We start from the raw sequence: 20,398 nt of genomic DNA on the forward strand, positions 1-20,398 counted from the left end.
TTTATATATTTGCTCTCTTATTTTACATACAATTTAATATACTTGCTCTGTTATTTTTACATACACGGTTTTTTATACTGTTTTTTTTACATTTTTTTCATTGATGCCACCAGCTGAAATTGCACTCCAGCCATTAAATGCATCTGTGTTTCATACCACTCCTTGACTCTGCAGAAAGGTCAGTTATTTTGGACTGGCCACACCCAGTCACAGTAACATAGCAATGTTGCTTCATCAACGTCTTGAAATAGCAGCCCCTTTTAGTTTGGAGTTGGCTTTCTACAGCCAGCTAAAGAACAAGCAGTATTTTGATTTTCCTGAAAAAAGAGACAAGAACAGGAATATTTTTAATCGTCAATCTGGGTTTTTTTCTACATATTGCTAATATATTTATTAAGCCGAAGGAAAATGAAGCTAAGTATTGGCATATTCTTTGGTGGTCTCTTTGCTGCACTAGGGATTTTAATCTATCTGGTAGCATTTGGAAGTGACTATTGGCTTCTTGCCAAGGAAATCAAGAAATGCTCAGAAAACCGAGGAATTGGGGTTAGTGTTTCTATGTAATATATTTTATTCTATTTAACTGAAAGATGTATATGTACTACAATCTTCAAAAAAATTGTTTCACATAAACAAACTGACAAAGTGACATTGCCAATTTTTATTCCAACAGCAGGTTCTGAGATTTTGACTTGTTTTTATGTTTACAGGACAAGAAAAGGCTAATAAACATGTGCCTCAGTTACATTCTCAATACTGAAAATGTGCAGTATAATAAAGTTGAATATTTACTGTACTACACATGTGCAAGTACAACCGCCGATTTATTGATGTTCATATTTTTTCACGATTCAAACTTTTTTGGGCTAAAAGTCTTGCATGTGAACAATGGTTTTAAAAAGCAATATTTTCTCTATTTATTAAGCATAAAAACCACAAAAAACACCAAGAGGCCCATTTATCAAAATGTGTGTAGTTTTAGACATTTTTGAAATCACATATAAACTAGTTTTCTCTAAAATCACGAATGCCATAAAAGTTGTTAAAAGATGAACAAAAAACTTAAAAAACCTTTAGTAATTTGTGTATTTTAATAATTACTATAAAAATAATCTTAACACCTCTGAAAGGCTGAATGGATTAAGAATACAATAGGTTTCATATTAGCATTTTTACACTTGAGGAATCTCAAATATATAAAAAGAGACATTTGTAGAGAATAAATTTTGATTAATAAAAAAATAGAAATTTGAATGTTAGTAAATAGGCTGCTAATGTAAAAGTATGCCATCTTAAAGTTATTGAGGTCACATAGACGTCAATGAGAGCTTTCCTTAGCAAATTTTAAAATATTCACTTCCTTTGACAATTTTTCAAGTTGTTTTAGCTTGCAAATGCAAAAATTTAGAGTAAACCATGATTTTGAGGTTTTTGTATTATGTTTCTGATTTGTTACATGTTTTTATAGATTTGTGTTTTTTATATCCTGATTTTTAAATAAACAACTAGACATTCATATTTTTAAAAAAAAAAAAAAAAATGTGAATGTATTTATGGTTGAAAAAAACTCTAAAAACTACACAAATTCAGATTTTTATAAATAGCCTCAAACTGTGGAGTAAAAGAACTTTGACTAAGGAGGGTAAAATGGCAGCAAGACACTTTGGGGTATATTTAGCAAACAGTGAAGTTTGAGATGCCACAGTCCCATAGAGAGAAATTCTACCACTTTCAATTCATTTCTGTGGGATTTTGAAAGGCATATTTATAAAAGGGTGAATTTTTATTTTCACCCATTAATAAATACTCTTTTAAAAATCCCACAGAAATGAATGGAGTGGTAGAATTACACTCTAGCAGACGGTGGCAATCTTCACTCTTTGATAAATATACCCCTTAGTGCACCCTGGTGCTGGTGTAATATCTTGAGGAGCACCAACCTGTGGAAAATAGTTAGAAATTGAATTTACTGGGCTGGGCTGGGCTGCTGACAAAGTGACACACCAGTGTATCATGCTTTCCTTGCACTTCAAAAAGAACTCAGTATTCTGAAAATACCCCTAAACTGGAAGTCCCAAGAATTTTGGATAATAGATTTAATACCTGTATATTGCAATGGTAAGTTGTATTCAGGATTGTCACCTGGCCAGTATTTTAACAGCCTGGTCATTAAAATGGTAGTTGATGTCACTATTTCTAAGAAAAAAGAAGGGTAGTCATGGGGCTTAACTAGGATTCATATGACTTTTAGTTACTGTGATATTTTGCACCCACCACAGGCACAAGCCATTGTAAAATCCAGACACAACTTCTGATCGGTCTATCTAAATAAGGCCCAGAGTTATCACTATGGGCCTGCATGGAAAATTAGAGTAAACAAACAGTTTGAAAAAAAATATATGTATATACCTTTAAATATATTGTATATGTTTGATATTATGAAGAAGTGAATCTCTTTTCATTTTTGTTTTTGGATATCTACAGTGCATAAGAATGTATGACAATATTATCACATATTAAATTCTATACTAATTTTAGGATAATGAAACCCACTCAGTTCTCTTGCACCATGAAGGCTTCTTCTGGAGATGTTGGTTTAATCATGCTGAAGATGAAAACTCAAACACCATGGAGACTTTCTGGATCAGTAAGACTTGTTTTTTTGCTTTTGATTTGCTAGTTCTCTTTGCTCTTGCCTCTCTGTGAGGTTTAACAAACAAGTGCACAAGGAAGTGTATAATCTTATGCAGTTGGTCTGTGATACCGTGGGTTGTGTCATAAATAATTTCCCATTTTGCAAAATAAACACATTTTGGAATGACACCTATTTATCCAAGCGCTACAACCAAATGTACATGAAACGCCAGCACATGTGTTATGGCAACATTTCCATGAAACAGGCTGTGAGTTTCTTTAAAGGTCAAAAAGTGAGTCTACTATTTACCAAACTGTCCAGTGATTTCCAAACAAAATACAGAAGTAAGTGAAAATAACTCTTCAGAAATTGTTAGCTTGGCAAAAAACACAAAAGAAAAAATGTATATGTTGTTTGACTTTCCCTTTACAATGCAGGCTACTTAGCTTAGCGACCCCGAAGACATGTAGAAATATGCAAAAAGTTTTATTCATTTTGAGTGGTGCCCGCCATGCTTCCCCAGGTGCTTCATTCTGTGACGACGTTTGAAGGGCAGATATATTTTTTACATTGTGGTACATCAAGCTGCATATTGATTTTAGGCAATTAAAGAACAATGACAATGAACTAGGGATGCACCGAATCTACTATTTTGGATTCGTCCGAAACCTCGAATTCTTCGCGAAAGATTCGAGGAATATCGAACCGAATCCTAATTTGCATATGCAAATTAGAGATGGGAACGGGAAAACATTTTTTACTTCCTTGTTTTGTGACAAAAAGTCATGCGATTTCCCTCCCTGACCCTAATTTGCATATGCAAAATAGTATTCGGGTTCAGTTCGGCCAGGCAGAAGGATTTGGCCGAATCCTGCTGCAAAAGGCCGAATCCTGGCCGAATCCCGAACCGAATCCTGGATGCGGACAAAGTTAACAATTAACATTTGGCTAAAGAAATGTACATGTTACGTACATATTCTCACCCAGTGCATGCATCTCTTACATGTAAGCAGATCCAGAAATCAAGAAATGTTCCCGTTGTGAAATCCTGGTTTGTAACAAAGTCCCCTTTATTTCTCTTGGTTCATAAAAAGTATTCTAGTGGTGAGCACATGAATAGGAATATACACCTAAACCCTGTCCATTTTTGCTCTACAGCAGTGCCAGTGACATCACATCCTGTATGCCAAAAAGTCATAAAAAACTTTGGTGTTTTTTCATATTTTAAAGCAGATTGTCTTCAAGAGTTCTAACTTTTAAAAATTAGAGTTAACATTTTTTTAAACCATTTGAGGGGCATGCCATATTTGATTTAGGGTTGGCTCATGTCTAGGGCATTAAAGGATCTCTTTTGTCTTTATTATGCTTCCTTGGACATTTGTAATAATAAGTTGCCACTTCAAGCATTTGCACCAACATCTTTAATAAAGACGTCTTTACAACCTTTATGTAACCGCCCTATTAAAATTGACCTAAGTGTACAAGTACTAACAAAGTTTTGCTAGGCAGAAGTGAACGCTAGCGAAAGTTCGCTATGAAATGCTTACGCTGACTAATTAACTCCAGCGTTCGGCTACAGAGATGCATTTTAGTGAATTAGCCTAGTGAAGTGGCGCAAAGTGTGGCAGATCCCTTGCTGATGATTCCATTTTATGAAAATATCCGTTATCCGGAAAACCCCAGGTCCTGAGCATAACAGGTCCCATACCTGCACACACTTTTAAATATTGGCCACTAAATATATGGATAAGGACACATCAAGCATTTTAGTTAACATTCTGAACAAGCTATCCTATGTTATTTTGAGAGGTGTAAGATTTTAAGGTCTGTTTTTCAACATCGTCACAGTGCCCTTTTCTCTTTGTTTACATATGTTACATCTACATGTTACATAGTTCACATATTTATACAAATATTCAAGAAACACAATTTTAGCAAGTTGGAATTATTTACAAAGAGGATGCACGTGGCAAAGCTTTGCCACCCCTTATTTGCCTTTTGCCACTTACTAAAACTGAGCTTGCTATAGGCAGAGGTTTCATAAAAACTACACTGGATACTTTCCTTCACAGAGACCTTTCTAAGCACCATCTACCACTGCCCACACAACCGATATATGTAAAGAAGTGTGCTAGCTTTGATTCACTTCTTCTGTGGAATACTTTCCTTCCTACCCCTGCTATACATATGGAATGGAGAAGGAGCCAGGAACTAGAGATGTGATGTGTCCTTTGCATTTTGAACTCCAGGGGGTCGAAAAAACGGTGTAAAAAGCTGTGTAAAATAAATGGAGAATTTATCAAGGTGTGTTTTATTTTACGCCAACCGAACACCAGATTTTCCGTTGTTATTTTACACTGCTTTAGACTTTTTTAAGTAGGTTCTGGCGGACGTTGCTCAAAGTAAAAAGGCATTAAAATATTATGCAATTATTGCAATGTTTTTTACACTGAGATGCCTGGCAAAATATTGCGCCATTTTTCACCACATAATAAATCTGCCCCTAAGCCAAAAATGTTCTGACAACAAGCCCAAGTCTAGTAGAAAAAATAGGTGGCTATTTGCTTAGAGTCTGTCACTAAGATATAATAAAATGGTGCCTACTGCTGAGTATGAGCAACAGTCTGCAGTGTTGAGTTGTTACGGAAAGATGTTACCACACTAGGGTTGCCACCTGTCCGGTTTTGACCAGACAGCCCGGTATTTTGAGTGGCTGCCCGGGTCTATACTTCCTGCCCGGTTTTCCAAATAAGGAAAACCGGGCGGGATTCCCTTGATTGACACGCCGATCGGCCAATCGCTGATCACTGCGTCATAGCCCCGTCACGGACCCCCCCGCGCCCGGTCTCAGCCAGACATAAAGGTGCCAACCCTATACCACACGTGCACCACTTGCACACTCACTGCTAATTTCACTTCTAATTTCTACTTCACACTCACTACTGCTACTGAATGCATGGTAGTGCAGGTTCTGATGCAGGCAGACTTGTGCCAATTTGGTATTTTGCGAAAGGGAAAATTATATTTGTGGCACTGAACTTAGCATACCTGTATAAATGAGCAAGCTGTAGGAATGAAAAATAGTTTGAGGGAAAATGCTAAATAAGGGACCATTTTCCAGTTCAACTAGAGGGGTGAAGGCTTGACAACCTAAGGTAAAAACATACATTTATAAATAACTTATTTGCCAACAGAACAGTTGCCTATATATATATATATATATATATATATATATATATATATATATATATATATATATATATATTATTTATTTATTTTTGGAGTATAGATGCACACCAGGATTTGGAAAAAGTTAAAAAATAATTATTTTATTTAACACATAGTTAAAACATAGAACAGGGTCTATGTTTTAACTATGTATTAAATAAAAGTATTATTTTTTTAACTTTTTCCAAATCCTGGTGTGCATCTATACTCCAAACAATTTTTGTATGAAAAGCACATTTAGGTAGCACCCAGGTAGAAACTTGTTGTTCTGAGTGGAGTGCTGAAACAATTGTTGAACTATATATATATATATATATATATATATATATATATATATATATATATATATATATATATATATATATATATATATATATATATATATATATATTCAACAGTGTATTGACACTTTTTTTCCTCTGATATTCTTTAAGTTAACCAAGCGCCAACTAAGAACTGCACCCACGCATACCTCTCCCCATTTCCACAGAACAGAGACAACAGTAACTCCACCTCCTATCATTCTGCACTTGGTAAGTATAGTTTGGCAGCTGTGTGCTATTTCTCGTGTACCATATACAGTATGCGCCTTAGTTTTCTAAAATTTGAACAATGTTTGTATTGCCAGGCCGAAATTTAAATGTAGTCAAATATGCATAGGATTGTACAGAATAAGTCTTAAAAAAAAAGATTTTCCACAAGCCAGAAGGACATATTTATCAGTAAATAGGCCCCCGTGGACCTGATGTAGTATGTATAAATTAATGGAAACACAATACACAACTGTACCTATATTATTCCGGTTTAAACTTATTAATAAGTGAATTTATGTTTCTCAGGCAAAATAGATTTTTTTTATCCTTTTTCACTTTGATCTTTTCTTTTGTATACAGTGAATGACTTACAAACAGGGCAAATAGAAACCTATAGTAACAAAAAAAAATGATCTCAAGCAGTGTGATAGTAAAGATGGCAAAGTGAATTACTCATCGGTCTAATTACTCACAGATAGACCCCTAATTGATCTGCTAGACTGCAAGCTGTTGTTCTTTGTAGTTAGCATGTATTTATGTGAAAACTGTGATACAATTTAAAAAGAATAGTCTGAAATATAGAGCAGACTGTTAACCCCAAAACAAATCAGACTGACGTTAACATATACCAGTACAACTCAGGATTTGTCAAATGCCTAAATAGATGAGTAAGGTAATGCTTAACGAGAGTGCAAAGTTATGTGAATGCACGCTAAGTACTGAAAGCTTTATTCTCATAATAAAACGAAACGGGGAGATAATTGCTGGCCATTAGTTCTGAATATTTATGTTAGGTAAGTATCTCAAAATAAACAGCATAAATAAACAGTTAATTTGTTGTTTCAAAACACATTGGGGTCATATATAAAGTTCGCTCAGTGCATATTTTTCGCAAATGGTTTTATTGCACATGTTTTTTTCGGAATGCTAATATTGCACTGCTCTGCCCATATTTCCGGTTTCTGCAAATTCGCAGTGTGAATAAATTTTCGCAACTGGCACTTAAATGAGACGGGAGTTTGCGCAAGCGCACTCAATGTGCGAGGTTGTTGTGCGTGAAAATAGCATTGACAGTAACTTAAATTCGCAGTTTGCGAAACTGTTTTGCAAATATTTTATCCGCCACCAAAGTTGTGGCGTAATTGAGTCGCAGAGTGTGTGCATAAATATTCGCAATTTGCGAATTGTGACATATTTAAAAAGCTCCTATAGACATTCTCATTTTGAAAAAAAAAATTCACAGTTCTGTTTGCACCCTCTTATTCAGCTTTATAAATATAACCATGCGCACGGCAAATATATTCACTTTGCGAACCAATCTGCCCTGCGTGAAGTTTATAAATGACCCCCATTGAAAATATGGGAGACCTTATACCAAGAAAAGGTAGAAACTATGTAGTAGGTAGAAACGCTAAGTAGTATAATTTAAGGTGTAGTAAAAGGAGACAATTATTTCACTCCTGCCCCTGGTCCACAAATGTTATGTACATATTATTAATATATTATTATATTAGCACACAAATTATGTTTTAAGCTTTGGTTTTGTCTCTATATCTTAGTTTACCGTGGCTTCTGGAACATATTCATGCTTCTTGGTGTAGTAACAGCTATAACAGGGGGATTCCTCATTATCTGTGCTGCTCCCTTCACAAACCACAGGCTTTATAAAGCAGGAGGCGGGCTATTTCTAACATCAGGTAGGTAATTGTATTAATGTTTAATTATATATTTTAAGTTAATAGAACATGCTTCTTTTACTTAAGTTAAAATCTCATCATTTTTTTAAAATTATTAACGCTGATTCACTGGAATGCGGAGTTTCGTCGTGGGTTACTTACACCATATAAAAATATGGTGTAAGTAACAGAAGATTGAGGAAGATCTATGCACTCCAGTGCACTTGGCCTGGTCTGAGCTGCTGAAGGCAAGTCTTGTGAAAGAGGTAACGTTCAGTAAAATCTGCATTTCATTGAATTTGCGAGGTAATGGGCATTCTCCAGAGCGAATTGTCGCCTGGCGATAGAGTGTGAATGACCGATACCGTCTATCTCTTTCCCTAGCGAAGTGACGACTGCGCCCGTTAGTAAATTGGCAATGTCCCTGTGGGCGGTAACGCTAGCGAATTGACACTATCGTTAGCCAATTCGCCCTTGAGTAAATCTGCCCCTTGTGTTTTAGCTGAAACCCAGATTCATTTCTGTACATTGAACATCTGCAAAAGTCATACTCAGCACATATGTTTAGTCTGCTTATTTTGTCATTTGTTGTTAGATGGTGATAAAGTATAATTTAGCTTGGTGCGAATTAGATTAATGTTTTTACTACATTATAACTAAGGGGCCCATTTACTTAGCTCGAGTGAAGGAATAGAGGAAAAATAGTTCAAATTTCGAATGTTTTTTTTGGCTACTTCGACCATCGAATGGGCTACTTCGACCTTCGACTACGACCTTCGACTTTGAATCGAACGATTCGAACTAAAAATCGTTTGACTATTCGATAGTCGAAATACTGCCTCTTTAAAAAATTCTTCGACCCCCTAGTTCGCCACCTAAAACCTACCGAGGCCAATGTTAGCCTATGGGGAAGGTCCCCATAGGCTTTCTAACAATTTTCTGATTGAAGGAATATCCTTTGATCGATGGATTAAAATTGAACGTTTCGAAGGATTTAATCATTCAATCGAACCATTATTCCTTCGATCGTTCGAAGGATTTTACTTCGACGGTCGAATATCGAGGGTAATTAACCCTCGATGTTCGACCCTAGGTAAAGGTGCCCCTAAATGTTTATATTGTTATTTTTGCTAGCATTTTACTACAAAAGCAATGTCAGTGGCAATAATAAAAGGATAATGGGGTTAGAATTTTTCGTGATTTATTATACCACGAGAATGGAAAAAGTCAGAATCCAAAAATCTGGCATCTCAGACCTGCTGAGGTTGTATATAAGTCAAGGGGAGAAGTCCTGAAGATAGGAAAATCCCAAAAATTCGTACATTCCAAATTTTTAACTATTTTTTCAAGTTCTTTCTCGCATAGGAAATTTCCAGGAAAATGTATTGATATATAAGGGGAAATAATCTGTGCCAATTTGGTCTGAGTATATTTCAGACATAAATGAGTTTTTTTTGGATTTTGATAAATAACCCTCTTAATAAAGATCTTTCTTTCTTAAATAGTATACTTGCCAAACACATCTAAAATCAGTGTTCATATTCAAATGTCAGAAGATGTAAACTTTAGGAATGCATATCTCTGAATACTCTTGCTGTATGGAATAGTAATACAGACAAACAAGGACAAGGAACATTACTGGGCCTACATTCTCTTTTGTCACTTTAGCAATCAATCCTAACAAATGCTCAGCATTCTTGTTCAGACAGACAGTGCTGAAAGAAGAACATAGCAAATTTATTATCAGCCTGGCAGCTGCACTTTGTGTCAGCTGAAAAGGTTTACTTTTATTATATGGAATTACCAAGTATTCCAAACCCCTTGAAATGAAACAATTAGGGTACAGTTTCAGTGTCCCCCCCATAGCTGTTTCCCCCATACTCTTTAGCAAACCAGTTACAGTTTAGATACAGTGTAAATAATACTTGAAGGGGGTAATTTATCAAAGGAGTTTTTTGGGCTTATTTATTAATACACTTTCCCGAAAATTTTGTTTGCTGGAAAAAAAACGGTTTTCACGTTTTTTTCCGATTTTTCATCCAGTTTCCACAATTTCTTTGTATTTTTCACCCGATAAGTCAGAATTTTGCCCGAAAACTCGGAAAACTTTGGGGTATTGCCAAAAACACAGCGCACATCAAAAAATCATTGGGACTTCTCCCATTGACTTATATGCAACCCCAACAGGTCTCAGATGCCGGATTTTCAGATTCAGACTTTTCCATCCTCGGGGTTTAATAAATTCCGAAAATTTCATGATTTATTAAAAGATTTTAGAAAAAAAAATCACAAATGTTTCATGATTTTTGCATTCATATTTTAGTAAATAACACCTGTAATGTTGGTGATGGTAAGGGAGGGACAGTGAATCTGCTGGTGGGGTAGGGAGAGAAGAGAGAATACAATGTTTGTTTGGCTGGCATTGCATTGCTGGGGTTAAGCAAGAAATGCTGGGTGTGATGATAGGTGTCAGAGAAGACAGTGAAAATGTATTATTGGTGAATGCAATGCTGGGTGGGGGAGTTGATGCCCCTAATGTGGTTAGAGGTTGAAATCAAACTAATAGGGAATGTAGAACAAAGTGACACATGAGGTGTGGTATTCAAGGCAGAAGATTCTATACTAGGATGGATGGGAGGCTGATTTTTTTGGGTTAATAGAATGTCTTTATTATGGTGTGGGACAGTGTTGAAAGGCAAGGGGTTGCAAAATTGTGCTTATATGAAGTTCTACTGTGCCCTGTGCTAGATTGAGTGTAGAGATCACAGCTGACATTTGAATGTAAGTTCTGTGCTGCATTTGAATGTAACATCTGCTCTGTGCAGACGCTGGGGAGTTATTTTTTGGAACTAGCATTTTCCACAGCAAAAAATGTTTTTCCCACAATAGGGGTTTTTTCCCCCTACATTAAAAAAGAAGATTTTAGAGAGTGACATTTTTACTTACTGTAAAGAATGCAGTTGAGGCAAATAATCTGTCCTGGTAGTTACTGCTGTTCCTTCTGTCCCTTGGTACTATTCCTTCATTTTGGGGGGGGGGGGTTTAATAGGTCTTATTTAGTAGTGACATGTAAGGCAGGAGCATGCTCATCATGCCAGTGTCATGTGCTGTCTGGGCAGTATGAAATATTGCCTGCAGGAAGCTAAGGATACAAAGAGTGATGAAGCTCTTGCAGTCTCTTCTTGGAGAACAAATACTGCTGCCTAAGGACACTAGGGGGCCTATTTACTTAGCTTGAGTGAAAAAAATACTTTGAATTTCTAATGTTTTTTTTGGCTACTTCGACCATCGAATTGGCTACTTCGACCTTCGACTACGACTTCAACTTCGAATCAAACGATTCGAACTAAAAATCATTCAACTTTTCGACCATTCGATAATCTAAGTACTGTCTCTTTAAAAAAAACTTCGACCCCCTACTTTGCCACCTAAAACCTACTGAGGTGCAATGTTGGCATATGGGGAAGGTCCCCATAGGCTTCCTAGTAATTTTTTGGTAGAAGAAAAATCGTTCCATTTATGGATTAAAATCCTTCGTATTGAACGTTTCGAAGGATTTAATCATTTGATCGAACTATTTGCGTTAAATCCTTCAACTTCGATATTCGAAGTCGAAGGATTTACATTCGGCAGTCGAATATCGAGGGTTAATTAACCCTCGATATTCGACCCTATGTAAATCTGCCCCTAGGGGTATCAATTTGGTCTGTGGGCAAAAATGATATACTTTGCACATTATGTATATAATATGCATATTGCACATTCCATCTTACAAGCTGCGATTTAGGCAAATATCTGGGAAGACAAGAGTTAAGGAGTCCTAAAATTCACATTTTCAACAAATTAACCTCTTCACTTCAAACCATCTTCTTTTATATTAGTTCCAAAATCAACCTTTCCCTGCCACCATAGACTTATTTAAAACTGGTCAATGAGGGGAACATTTGTTAGTGTGGAAATAAAGCATCTGTTTTTTTCACTTCAATAGCAGCCAAGAGGGGTTATCTCAAACATACCAAGGTGTCAAGGATATAGGCTACAGATGGCCAAGTAGCAGCTGCAAGGTGTTTAATACTGTAACATATCAGTTCTTTACAGTGGCATAAGTAGATATTACTGGAACCCACAGCAAATTATTTTTCAGGCCTCCAAAATGTTTAGTGGTTGACTTGTTTTACCTATATTTATTGAAACTGTATATGAATTTGGGCCTCATGGGGCCCCTATACCTCGTTGGCCCCCCTGCAGCCGCAGGGTCTGCTTCCTCTGTAGTTATGCAAATTTACTAACCTCTGAAAATTTGCTAGCAACGTCTTCACTCACATCGCAACACTTCGCCAGGCGTAGATTCGACAGGACAACGCTAATTCACCAAAATCAAAAGTTGCGTCCAGGGCGCCAAACGCTGGCGAAGTAGCGATAGCGTTACTGCGGCAAGCAAAGCAAAGTTGCGCTAACGTTGCCTAATTTGCATACGGTGGGAAGTTTAAGTTGAATGGACGTATATGTTGCAGCAAATACATTAGACTACACAAGCCCGGGAAACCTTAATAAAATAAAATAAAGTTGTTATATTGTCCTACACATGATCCCAGTGTATAGTTTATGTGCCATATGTTAGGAAATGTAGCGGGAAGCAGGTTACCCCAAAAAAATTTAACGCTATTTTTCAGCCTATCATCCTGAAAAATGAAAAGATGCTAGCGACCGTAAGTTAATCGGCAAAGTAAAGAAATGACATCACTCTGGCGAATTTTCGCTAGCATTAGTCACTTCGCCCTTTAGTAAATCTGCCCCCTAGTTCTTTATACTTCACTGAAAACAATTGCCCTCAGTAAAGCTGCCCACAAATAGGCTACCTGGCGGGCTAATATGCAGATCATTGGTTCATTTGGAACCTCATGTGCAGAAGATATGGGTAACAATCCAAAATAAGGACAAAATGATTTACTAACATGTCTTTGACTTATTCCAGGTGCATACGGACAGAGGTTTGGTCGATATTGTATTGGCCAACAATACCTGCCCAACATTATGCTCCCAGTTGTTATGGCAAGATAACTGGCATTCAAAGGCTTAAAGGAACATGAAAATCAAATAAAATATTTTCAAAATAAAAACAAAGGCTTAAAGGTGTCCAGTGTTCCATACGGCACTGAACTATTACAGGACGAAATACATTATTATATATGGGATCTATTATCCAACACCGGATAATAAATTTTATATATAAATATATTTGTGTGTGTATATATAATATATAGGTTAATAAGTTGTATAAAAATAAATGCAGCAGAAGGTGAGCATTAATTTTCAGACTTAAAGTTCACATTCATTACTTTATTAAAGTCTTTAACATTTCATCAAAGAGCATTAATGAATTATCTGTTTACATCTAAGGCCTTTTTAATCAAATGTCAACATCTTTTTGGGGTCTCAGCTCATTAGACTTGTTTCCAGTAGCTCTTGCATGACAGGAAGGAAACCTTTTCTAGTTTGTAATATTTTTAAAAGGAAACCCACCAATTCAAGTGAAAAGAAATTAACTTAAAAGCCATGCTCATTATATAAAAAAATCAATTTGAGCCTTCCTCTGTAATGTGCTATCAAAAAGTGTAGCTGATTACTTTCTTTTAAATATCAATTTTAATTAGATAGTGGTATGGCGATGGGACACTTCAAATGTGTAGAAGGTTCTGTATTCATATTACTGTGATTCACTATCGGCAATGTATATTTTAATCACTGCAAAATCTGCTAATTTGATATTCCTAAAAGAATGATATTATTTGGTCATTGGCACTGGCTTTTTTTCCAACTTGTTTTCTTTAAACACGTTCATTTATCCATAGAAATTCACGTGTTTAAAGAAAACACGTTGAGAAAAAGGCGTAATCACGTTGAAAAAAAACCAGGTGAAAATGCAGATAAAAAGGCCACAAAATATAGCCTTTGTTATCTTTTTAAAGAAATATATGAAGCAACCTGTAAGAGGAGGAGAGCTCCAAAATGCATGGCATTTCATCAAAGTTGCCTTCAAACCTTGCATAAGAAGTCATAGCATTTTAGTGAACTTTCTTACAAACCTCCTGATAAAAAAAGCCATAGTGTGTGTCTGTGTAAATGTGATAGGGACCATATATTATAAGCTTCATTGGGGGAGGGACTGATGTGAATGATGCAATCTTTATACTGTGCTGTAGAATATGTTGGTTAAGATTCACAATGTAAATAAAAGCCTACATTGCCACATGCACATCTATTCTTATTTCGCTCAAATTTATTCTCTTTGCGAATTTTATTACATTTCCCCCAATGTGTTTATCCATGATTTTTGGTCCTACTTTTATCTTTGACAGGCAACTGATTTTTCTGATCATTTCAGTAAGGTTTACATACCTCTTAAACTTATTATGGCTAGTAAAACAAAACAGTGGCGTATTAAACTGGATTTAAACTGGGGAATCGATCAACACCACAGTTTTATCACAGTTGTTAACACTTCCCTAACTGAAAGGAAGATATTTTATAGAATGTTTTGACAGATTGGCCCATTTACTCTATATATTTTTAACTTTTTTTTAAAATCTGCCATTGGATTGGACTGATACAAGTTTTAAAATGCACCACATTCCTATTGGGTGTTGTATACAACTTGGTAAGTCCATGAAAGGGAATGAGCATTGCGTTGAAATGAATTCATTGTATTTAAATTAAAGCAATGGGACATAATTAATACAATTAATTTTCTGTGCCACAGTGAATGAGCAGTAATGTGGAAATGCCATTGTAAAGCAGAGCCGCTTTTTTTTTTTCTTATGAGCAGTTGCTGCTGTTAGTGTTTATAGGAAAAAAAAACAAGTAGTCATAGTCCTGAATCTGGCCTGACGTGACCCCTATCACCCTGTTCCAACGTTAAGAGAGGAGCATGATCTTGACTGATTCATAAGGCTGTTGGGCACAGGAAGTCATGAACAAGTAAGAGTTTGAATCTGCATGTAATTAAGCAGATTATTAAAAAAATGTATAGATAGATTACAGAGTTCAAAATTGTGCAGCCCAACTCCAATCTGTGCTATGGGGCCAAGTTCTACCACCCAAATGAATTGTTTATGATTTATTTTTTAAGCTCCAAAGATTGAAATTTAATGTAATAGATTTGAATGGAAGGCTTAATGAATCATTACATTGCGGAGAACAGCTTTGTAAACCTTAAAGGGATACTGTCATGGGAAAACATGTTTTTTTCAAAACACATCAGTTAATAGTACTGCTCCAGCAGAATTCTGCACTGAAATCCATTTTGCAAAAGAGCAAACTGATTTTTTTTATATTCAATTTTGAAAATTATTTTTTATTGCAGCATAGTAACCCGCTTGGTAAAAAATAATAGGAACTAACTAACTTTGTAGCCATTTCATCCTAATTTCTCTCCAACAATAGGTTTTGTAAGATCTAGTATGTCTAAATATAATAAAAGTGCATTTTAAGCTTTATGTATGTTGGTATTCTTTATAGAGATAACAAAATGCTAAGCAATTGTAATTTGAACTCCTGCCATTAAAATACAAAATTATCCTTAACTTCTCATGTATACCACAAACTTGTTGGGTGGAGTCTTTTTTGCTGGCAATGCTGACCATTTTTTTTTACACTGCAGTCTGCTGAACAAGTAGCACAACTATAAAAAATTCCTGCTGCCCAAATTTGCTGCAGGGAGTGATGTTTCCTGCAATATGTTCTTACAGAGCCCAATGTGCACTGCTATCCGTTATTAAAGTGGCACAGATTTCTCTATGCAGGGATAATGTGCAATGCAGTTTACGGTACATTTTAATAAGGTCGGCAAGAGGTTGTTTGTCTTTCTACAGTGATAAAAGTATTTAGCAATAAAATTTTCTTTGCAAATTAGAACACGCAGAACACAGATTTTAATTCAGCAATGCTTTTATTTTTTTCCAGGAATCCTCTTTGGACTGGTGGTTGTAATGCACGTCTTTTGGGTACAGAGCATATCTGATATCAAAGGCTACTTGGACACCAGACAGCAAGATTGCTCCCAGTTCACTGTATATGTTCGCTATGGCTGGTCATTCATGTTGGCTCCAATTGGGATATTTTTCTCTTTATTCGCAGGAATGCTTTTCCTGCTAGTTGGACATACTATACACGTGCATACGAACTAACACAAAAAAATAGACATTGCTTCCCAGTAATTTCTTTTCTATATACTTCTGTATACATTTTAATATTTTATATCAACGTCAGACCAAATCATAGGCTTAAAATGTGTTTATTATGTATGAAAATGTATTATATAAGCAAAAATATAACTTTTTTTTTCTGCTCTCTTCAATGTGCAAAACACACTACATCCTTGGCAGAGAACGAGAATGGGTTGTTAGTGTAATTTTATCTGCTCGTGTGCTGTTTGCTGGTATCTGTCAGTTCTGTTCCTGCCATAACATTCTAGTAAATGTGCACTCCAAGCTGAAAATAGATTACAGTTGTTCATTCAGTATCAGCGCCAGCACGGATGATTCACACGAAAATTGCTTTTCTGTTGGATTGTCTTTAGCACTGTTATATGTCTTATAAGTTTCCTATAATGGCACATTCTTTGATACACTACCATTACTACTTCGTTAATATTATTTCTGACTTTGGTGTCCCAGTGTTATCCTTTAACACTTTTATTTAGATCTCATTCATTTTGATTTTATTTATTTTGACTGCAGTGTATAAAAAAATAAATATTACAAGAATTAAAAAACGGCATTCATGTGGACATTTCTTGAAATAAATGTTACACATGTGAGTGAAAATATTAATAATGCCACCGTCATAACAATGTTTAAAAATAGAAAAATAGGGTGCAAGTTGGCCCCACTTTTTAAGCTCCGCTGCAGTTCTCAAAGTTCTGCCACCATACTGCCAAAAATGTGTGAATTTTTGAAGATGGATCTCTCATTTGCCTTAGGGCGAATCCACAAAGTACATGTGCACATGGTATGTATGAGTGGTGCAATATGCGCTCTGCATTTTGCCCAGATTCATTATTTGTTATAAGATGCAAATCACAGTGTTTTATGATACAAAGGGGCCAGTGGCAGAATTACCAGGGATCAGGGGGATGATATTGCACCTGGGCCTGCCGAAGTCTTGAGTGCTTGCAAATCTGGTTCAAAAATTGAACCTGGAGGGGGTGGGGGACACCTACATCCTGCACCTATGCCCCGTCAGTGATAGTTACATTACTGAAAAGAGCTCTGCACTTGACATCTGCGATAGGCAGCTAGTAAGTACAGGGTTCAACAGCATCTTGCTGTCCCTGGCTCTTCTAGCAGTGCTGCATTTATAGTGAGACACCGCTATGTGTACTACTTTCTAAGACCACAAATAGCTGTGCTTCAGGGCACCACAAGTGGTAAAATGTGCAGACAAATGGCAGTTTTTTGCACCCAGGTCTTTATTACCGGAAAATAAGTAAAAGTAAAAATGTCTATACCTTAAGTAATTGTTTTTAAAATGTATTTTAAACATTACTTCTTTTCATGATTAACAATATTATTCATATCTTAACAGAGACTTATTACGGAACTTGATATTATGGTGATAAATTCAATGCATAATCCCTGCTTTCTGAACAACCCTGTATGGTGAACTGTAAAACATGGAGGACAGAGGTCAGGATTATCGGGTTGGAAACACCTTCTGGTGTAATTGTACAGGCAAAGTTCAGTAAATGTTTTATTTTTATACTGATGAAACTGTCCTGATGAAAGCATTGGGGTATTCATTTTTCAATAGCAATGGGTAGAAGCCTCGGTGAGAGACAATACCCTGCTGCTTTTATGCTGTCTGAAGTCCAAGCACTGATGATCAGTTCTAAGAATTACAGCTGGCGATTGCTTAAAAGGTAGAATGGAAACCCTAAGGAGAACAGTACAGAAGACTGCTTTCTTAAAGAACCCCCACTGAATTTTTTATTCAAGTACATTAGAGATATGGTTATATTTGAGAGAGGAGACTATAATCCAGATTTTATTTTTAAACTTTAGATTTCAGTTTATAATTTAAGATTTTGGGGTATTTCCTTTAAAACTAAATATATATACAGTATATTTGAAATATGACTGGCTATTTGGGCCTGGGGAACAGAATACTAATACATTCTTGCATGGTGAAGATGATATTATATAATGTAAAGCAATAAATCCAGCAGCACTCCGATATGTGAATCAATGATTATTTATTCATGCCATTAGCTGAGCGACGTTTCGGGCTATTCCAGCCCTTTATCAAGCTACTTTGGAGTTATTCCTTGGCAGAGAGGAACACAGCTGTGCACCCGATGCTGCAAAAGGCGATCCAGTGTAAGTGTGGCACCTTTACTGATTTGATGATATTATATAAATTCCCTTATAACAATTAAAGTTATGAGGTACTCCAAATAGATCAGATGCAGATAATAGATCCCATATCTGTGCTATATATTTATCATGATAATGAGTACTGGTGCATCTTCCTTTGGTTTAAAATGGAAACATGGATTCCTATAAGTAGTTCAGCCCACTCAATGCCTAGTAGGGCATCAAACATTCAAAGAAAAGCACAGCAATGGCAAGTGAAGGGTTCTTGAGAAGTACAATCACTTCATTGTGGGCAGCTTACTCTGAATACATACAAAATAATAACATTGCAGCTACAAATATGTGGCAAGAGCAGAGATATTATTTTTGCCTGCTGTAAATTGTCATTTATTGTTTACTCAAGTATCATTTGATGCAAACACTTTATACCTCTGAATATTTGCTGTAATAAAGAGAGAATTGGCTCTTAGTAAAGCCTTTGTTTAGAAACTGGTTATTGCTACAATGATATAGATAGGTATCGACTAATTAAATACTTAAAATGCAAACACTTATTGTGAAAATACAATTTTATTTAAAGTCATAAATTGAGATTACGTCACATATTTCTACATCTAAATCAGTGTCCTGAATTTAGAAGAGATGTTATCATAAAGAGACATAGATTATGTATGTTGTGCAGGCGTAGTGTTTTTACTGTAAATAGATGATACAAGTCTGCTCTTAGCTTTCAGCTTTAGGGACATTTGTGAAAAATGCATGGTGCAGCACTAGTTATAACAGGTATAACCTTTCATAATTATTGGAAAGGCTAGAAGACATATGCATAATGTTGGAGGCTGCAGAGATGTCTTTATAGCCCAGTAACATAGTAATAACCAGGCTATACTGCTGAAGCCTTGAGTTGACAGTTGTTCTTCTGGAGATAGAGACGTAGTAAAAAGGTATGATTTTCAGCCTGCAGCAGGTAAGTGTTAAAATACAGGCAAGGTCTAAATGATTGTGAGATATAACAATGCTAACTGATATTTTTGTAAAGCCATTTAGAAGACAAAAATAAATAAACATTTAATTTGCAGTTCATCCTTCAGTAGAGAGTACAGGATATTCTAATAATCTAAACCCAGCGGAGGGTTTTTCCATTAGCATCCAGGAGCATGTTTGGACCAAAAAATTGCCTGCTGCTAATAGGTCATTTCAGTTAAAAAGACAGGCTCCTCAGCAGGATTCGTCCACATCTTCTGACAAGCTGCAGGGACATCATGTCTTCAGACAAGAACCTATAGCTGATAGGGATGTAGCGAACGTCGGAAAAAAAGTTCGCGAACATATTCGCGAACTTGCGCAAAAACGCGAGCGGTTCGCGAACGGTTCGCGAACCCCATAGACTTCAATGGGAAGGCGAACTTTAACATCTAGAAAAGACATTTCTGGCCAGAAAAATGATTTTAAAGTTGTTTAAAGGGTGCAACGACCTGGACAGTGGCATGCCAGAGGGGGATCAAGGGCAAAAATGTATCTGAAAAATCTGCCTGTGTGTGCTTGGAAGAGATAGTGTAGGGGGAGAGCTGTTAGTGATTTCAGGGACAGATGATAGTAAGTTTGCTGGCTAGTAATCTGCTTGATACTGCTCTGTATTGGAGGGACAGAAGTCTGCAGGGATTTGAGGGACATTTTAGCTTAGGTAGCTTTGCTGGCTAGTAATCTACTGTTCTCTTTAAACAACTGCCATACGTTGACCTTGTAGGCATTGTTTGCCCAGTTTTTTTGGACGCAGCCACTGAAGCACAGTTGCCATAAAAAATATGCCATATAAATGCTGAAAATAGTAATTTTTCGCCATACGTTGACCTTGTAGACATTGTTTGCCCAGTTTTTTTGGTTGCAGCCACTGAAGCACAGTTGCCAGAAAAAATATGCCATATAAATGCTGAAAATAGTCATTTTTTGCCA

At 36.2% G+C, this 20,398-nt stretch overlaps 1 protein-coding gene across 1 annotated transcript; it reads left to right on the forward strand.

The window, feature by feature from the left end:
- The first annotated feature begins 256 nt into the window (after nt 1–256).
- On the forward strand, nt 257–18,305 carry LOC108709709 (transmembrane protein 182). Its single transcript, XM_018249781.2, has 5 exons — nt 257–546; nt 2,539–2,647; nt 6,298–6,396; nt 7,956–8,093; nt 16,035–18,305. Exons 1-5 carry the CDS (start codon nt 409–411, stop codon nt 16,256–16,258), a joined length of 708 nt encoding a protein of 235 aa, XP_018105270.1. The 5' UTR covers nt 257–408; the 3' UTR covers nt 16,259–18,305.
- The last annotated feature ends 2,093 nt before the right edge of the window (nt 18,306–20,398 follow it).

This window comes from Xenopus laevis, chromosome 2S (assembly GCF_017654675.1).
Source record: "Xenopus laevis strain J_2021 chromosome 2S, Xenopus_laevis_v10.1, whole genome shotgun sequence".
NCBI classification, from domain to species: domain Eukaryota; kingdom Metazoa; phylum Chordata; class Amphibia; order Anura; family Pipidae; genus Xenopus; species Xenopus laevis.

Bases quoted from the DNA above. Each gene is read 5' to 3' on its own strand.
- LOC108709709 (XM_018249781.2), top strand. From the start codon at position 409: ATGAAGCTAAGTATTGGCATATTCTTTGGTGGTCTCTTTGCTGCACTA. The intron at 547-2,538 runs GTTAGTGTTTCT...TACTAATTTTAG, and splicing joins CAGAAAACCGAGGAATTGGG to GATAATGAAACCCACTCAGT. The intron at 2,648-6,297 runs GTAAGACTTGTT...ATATTCTTTAAG, and splicing joins CATGGAGACTTTCTGGATCA to TTAACCAAGCGCCAACTAAG.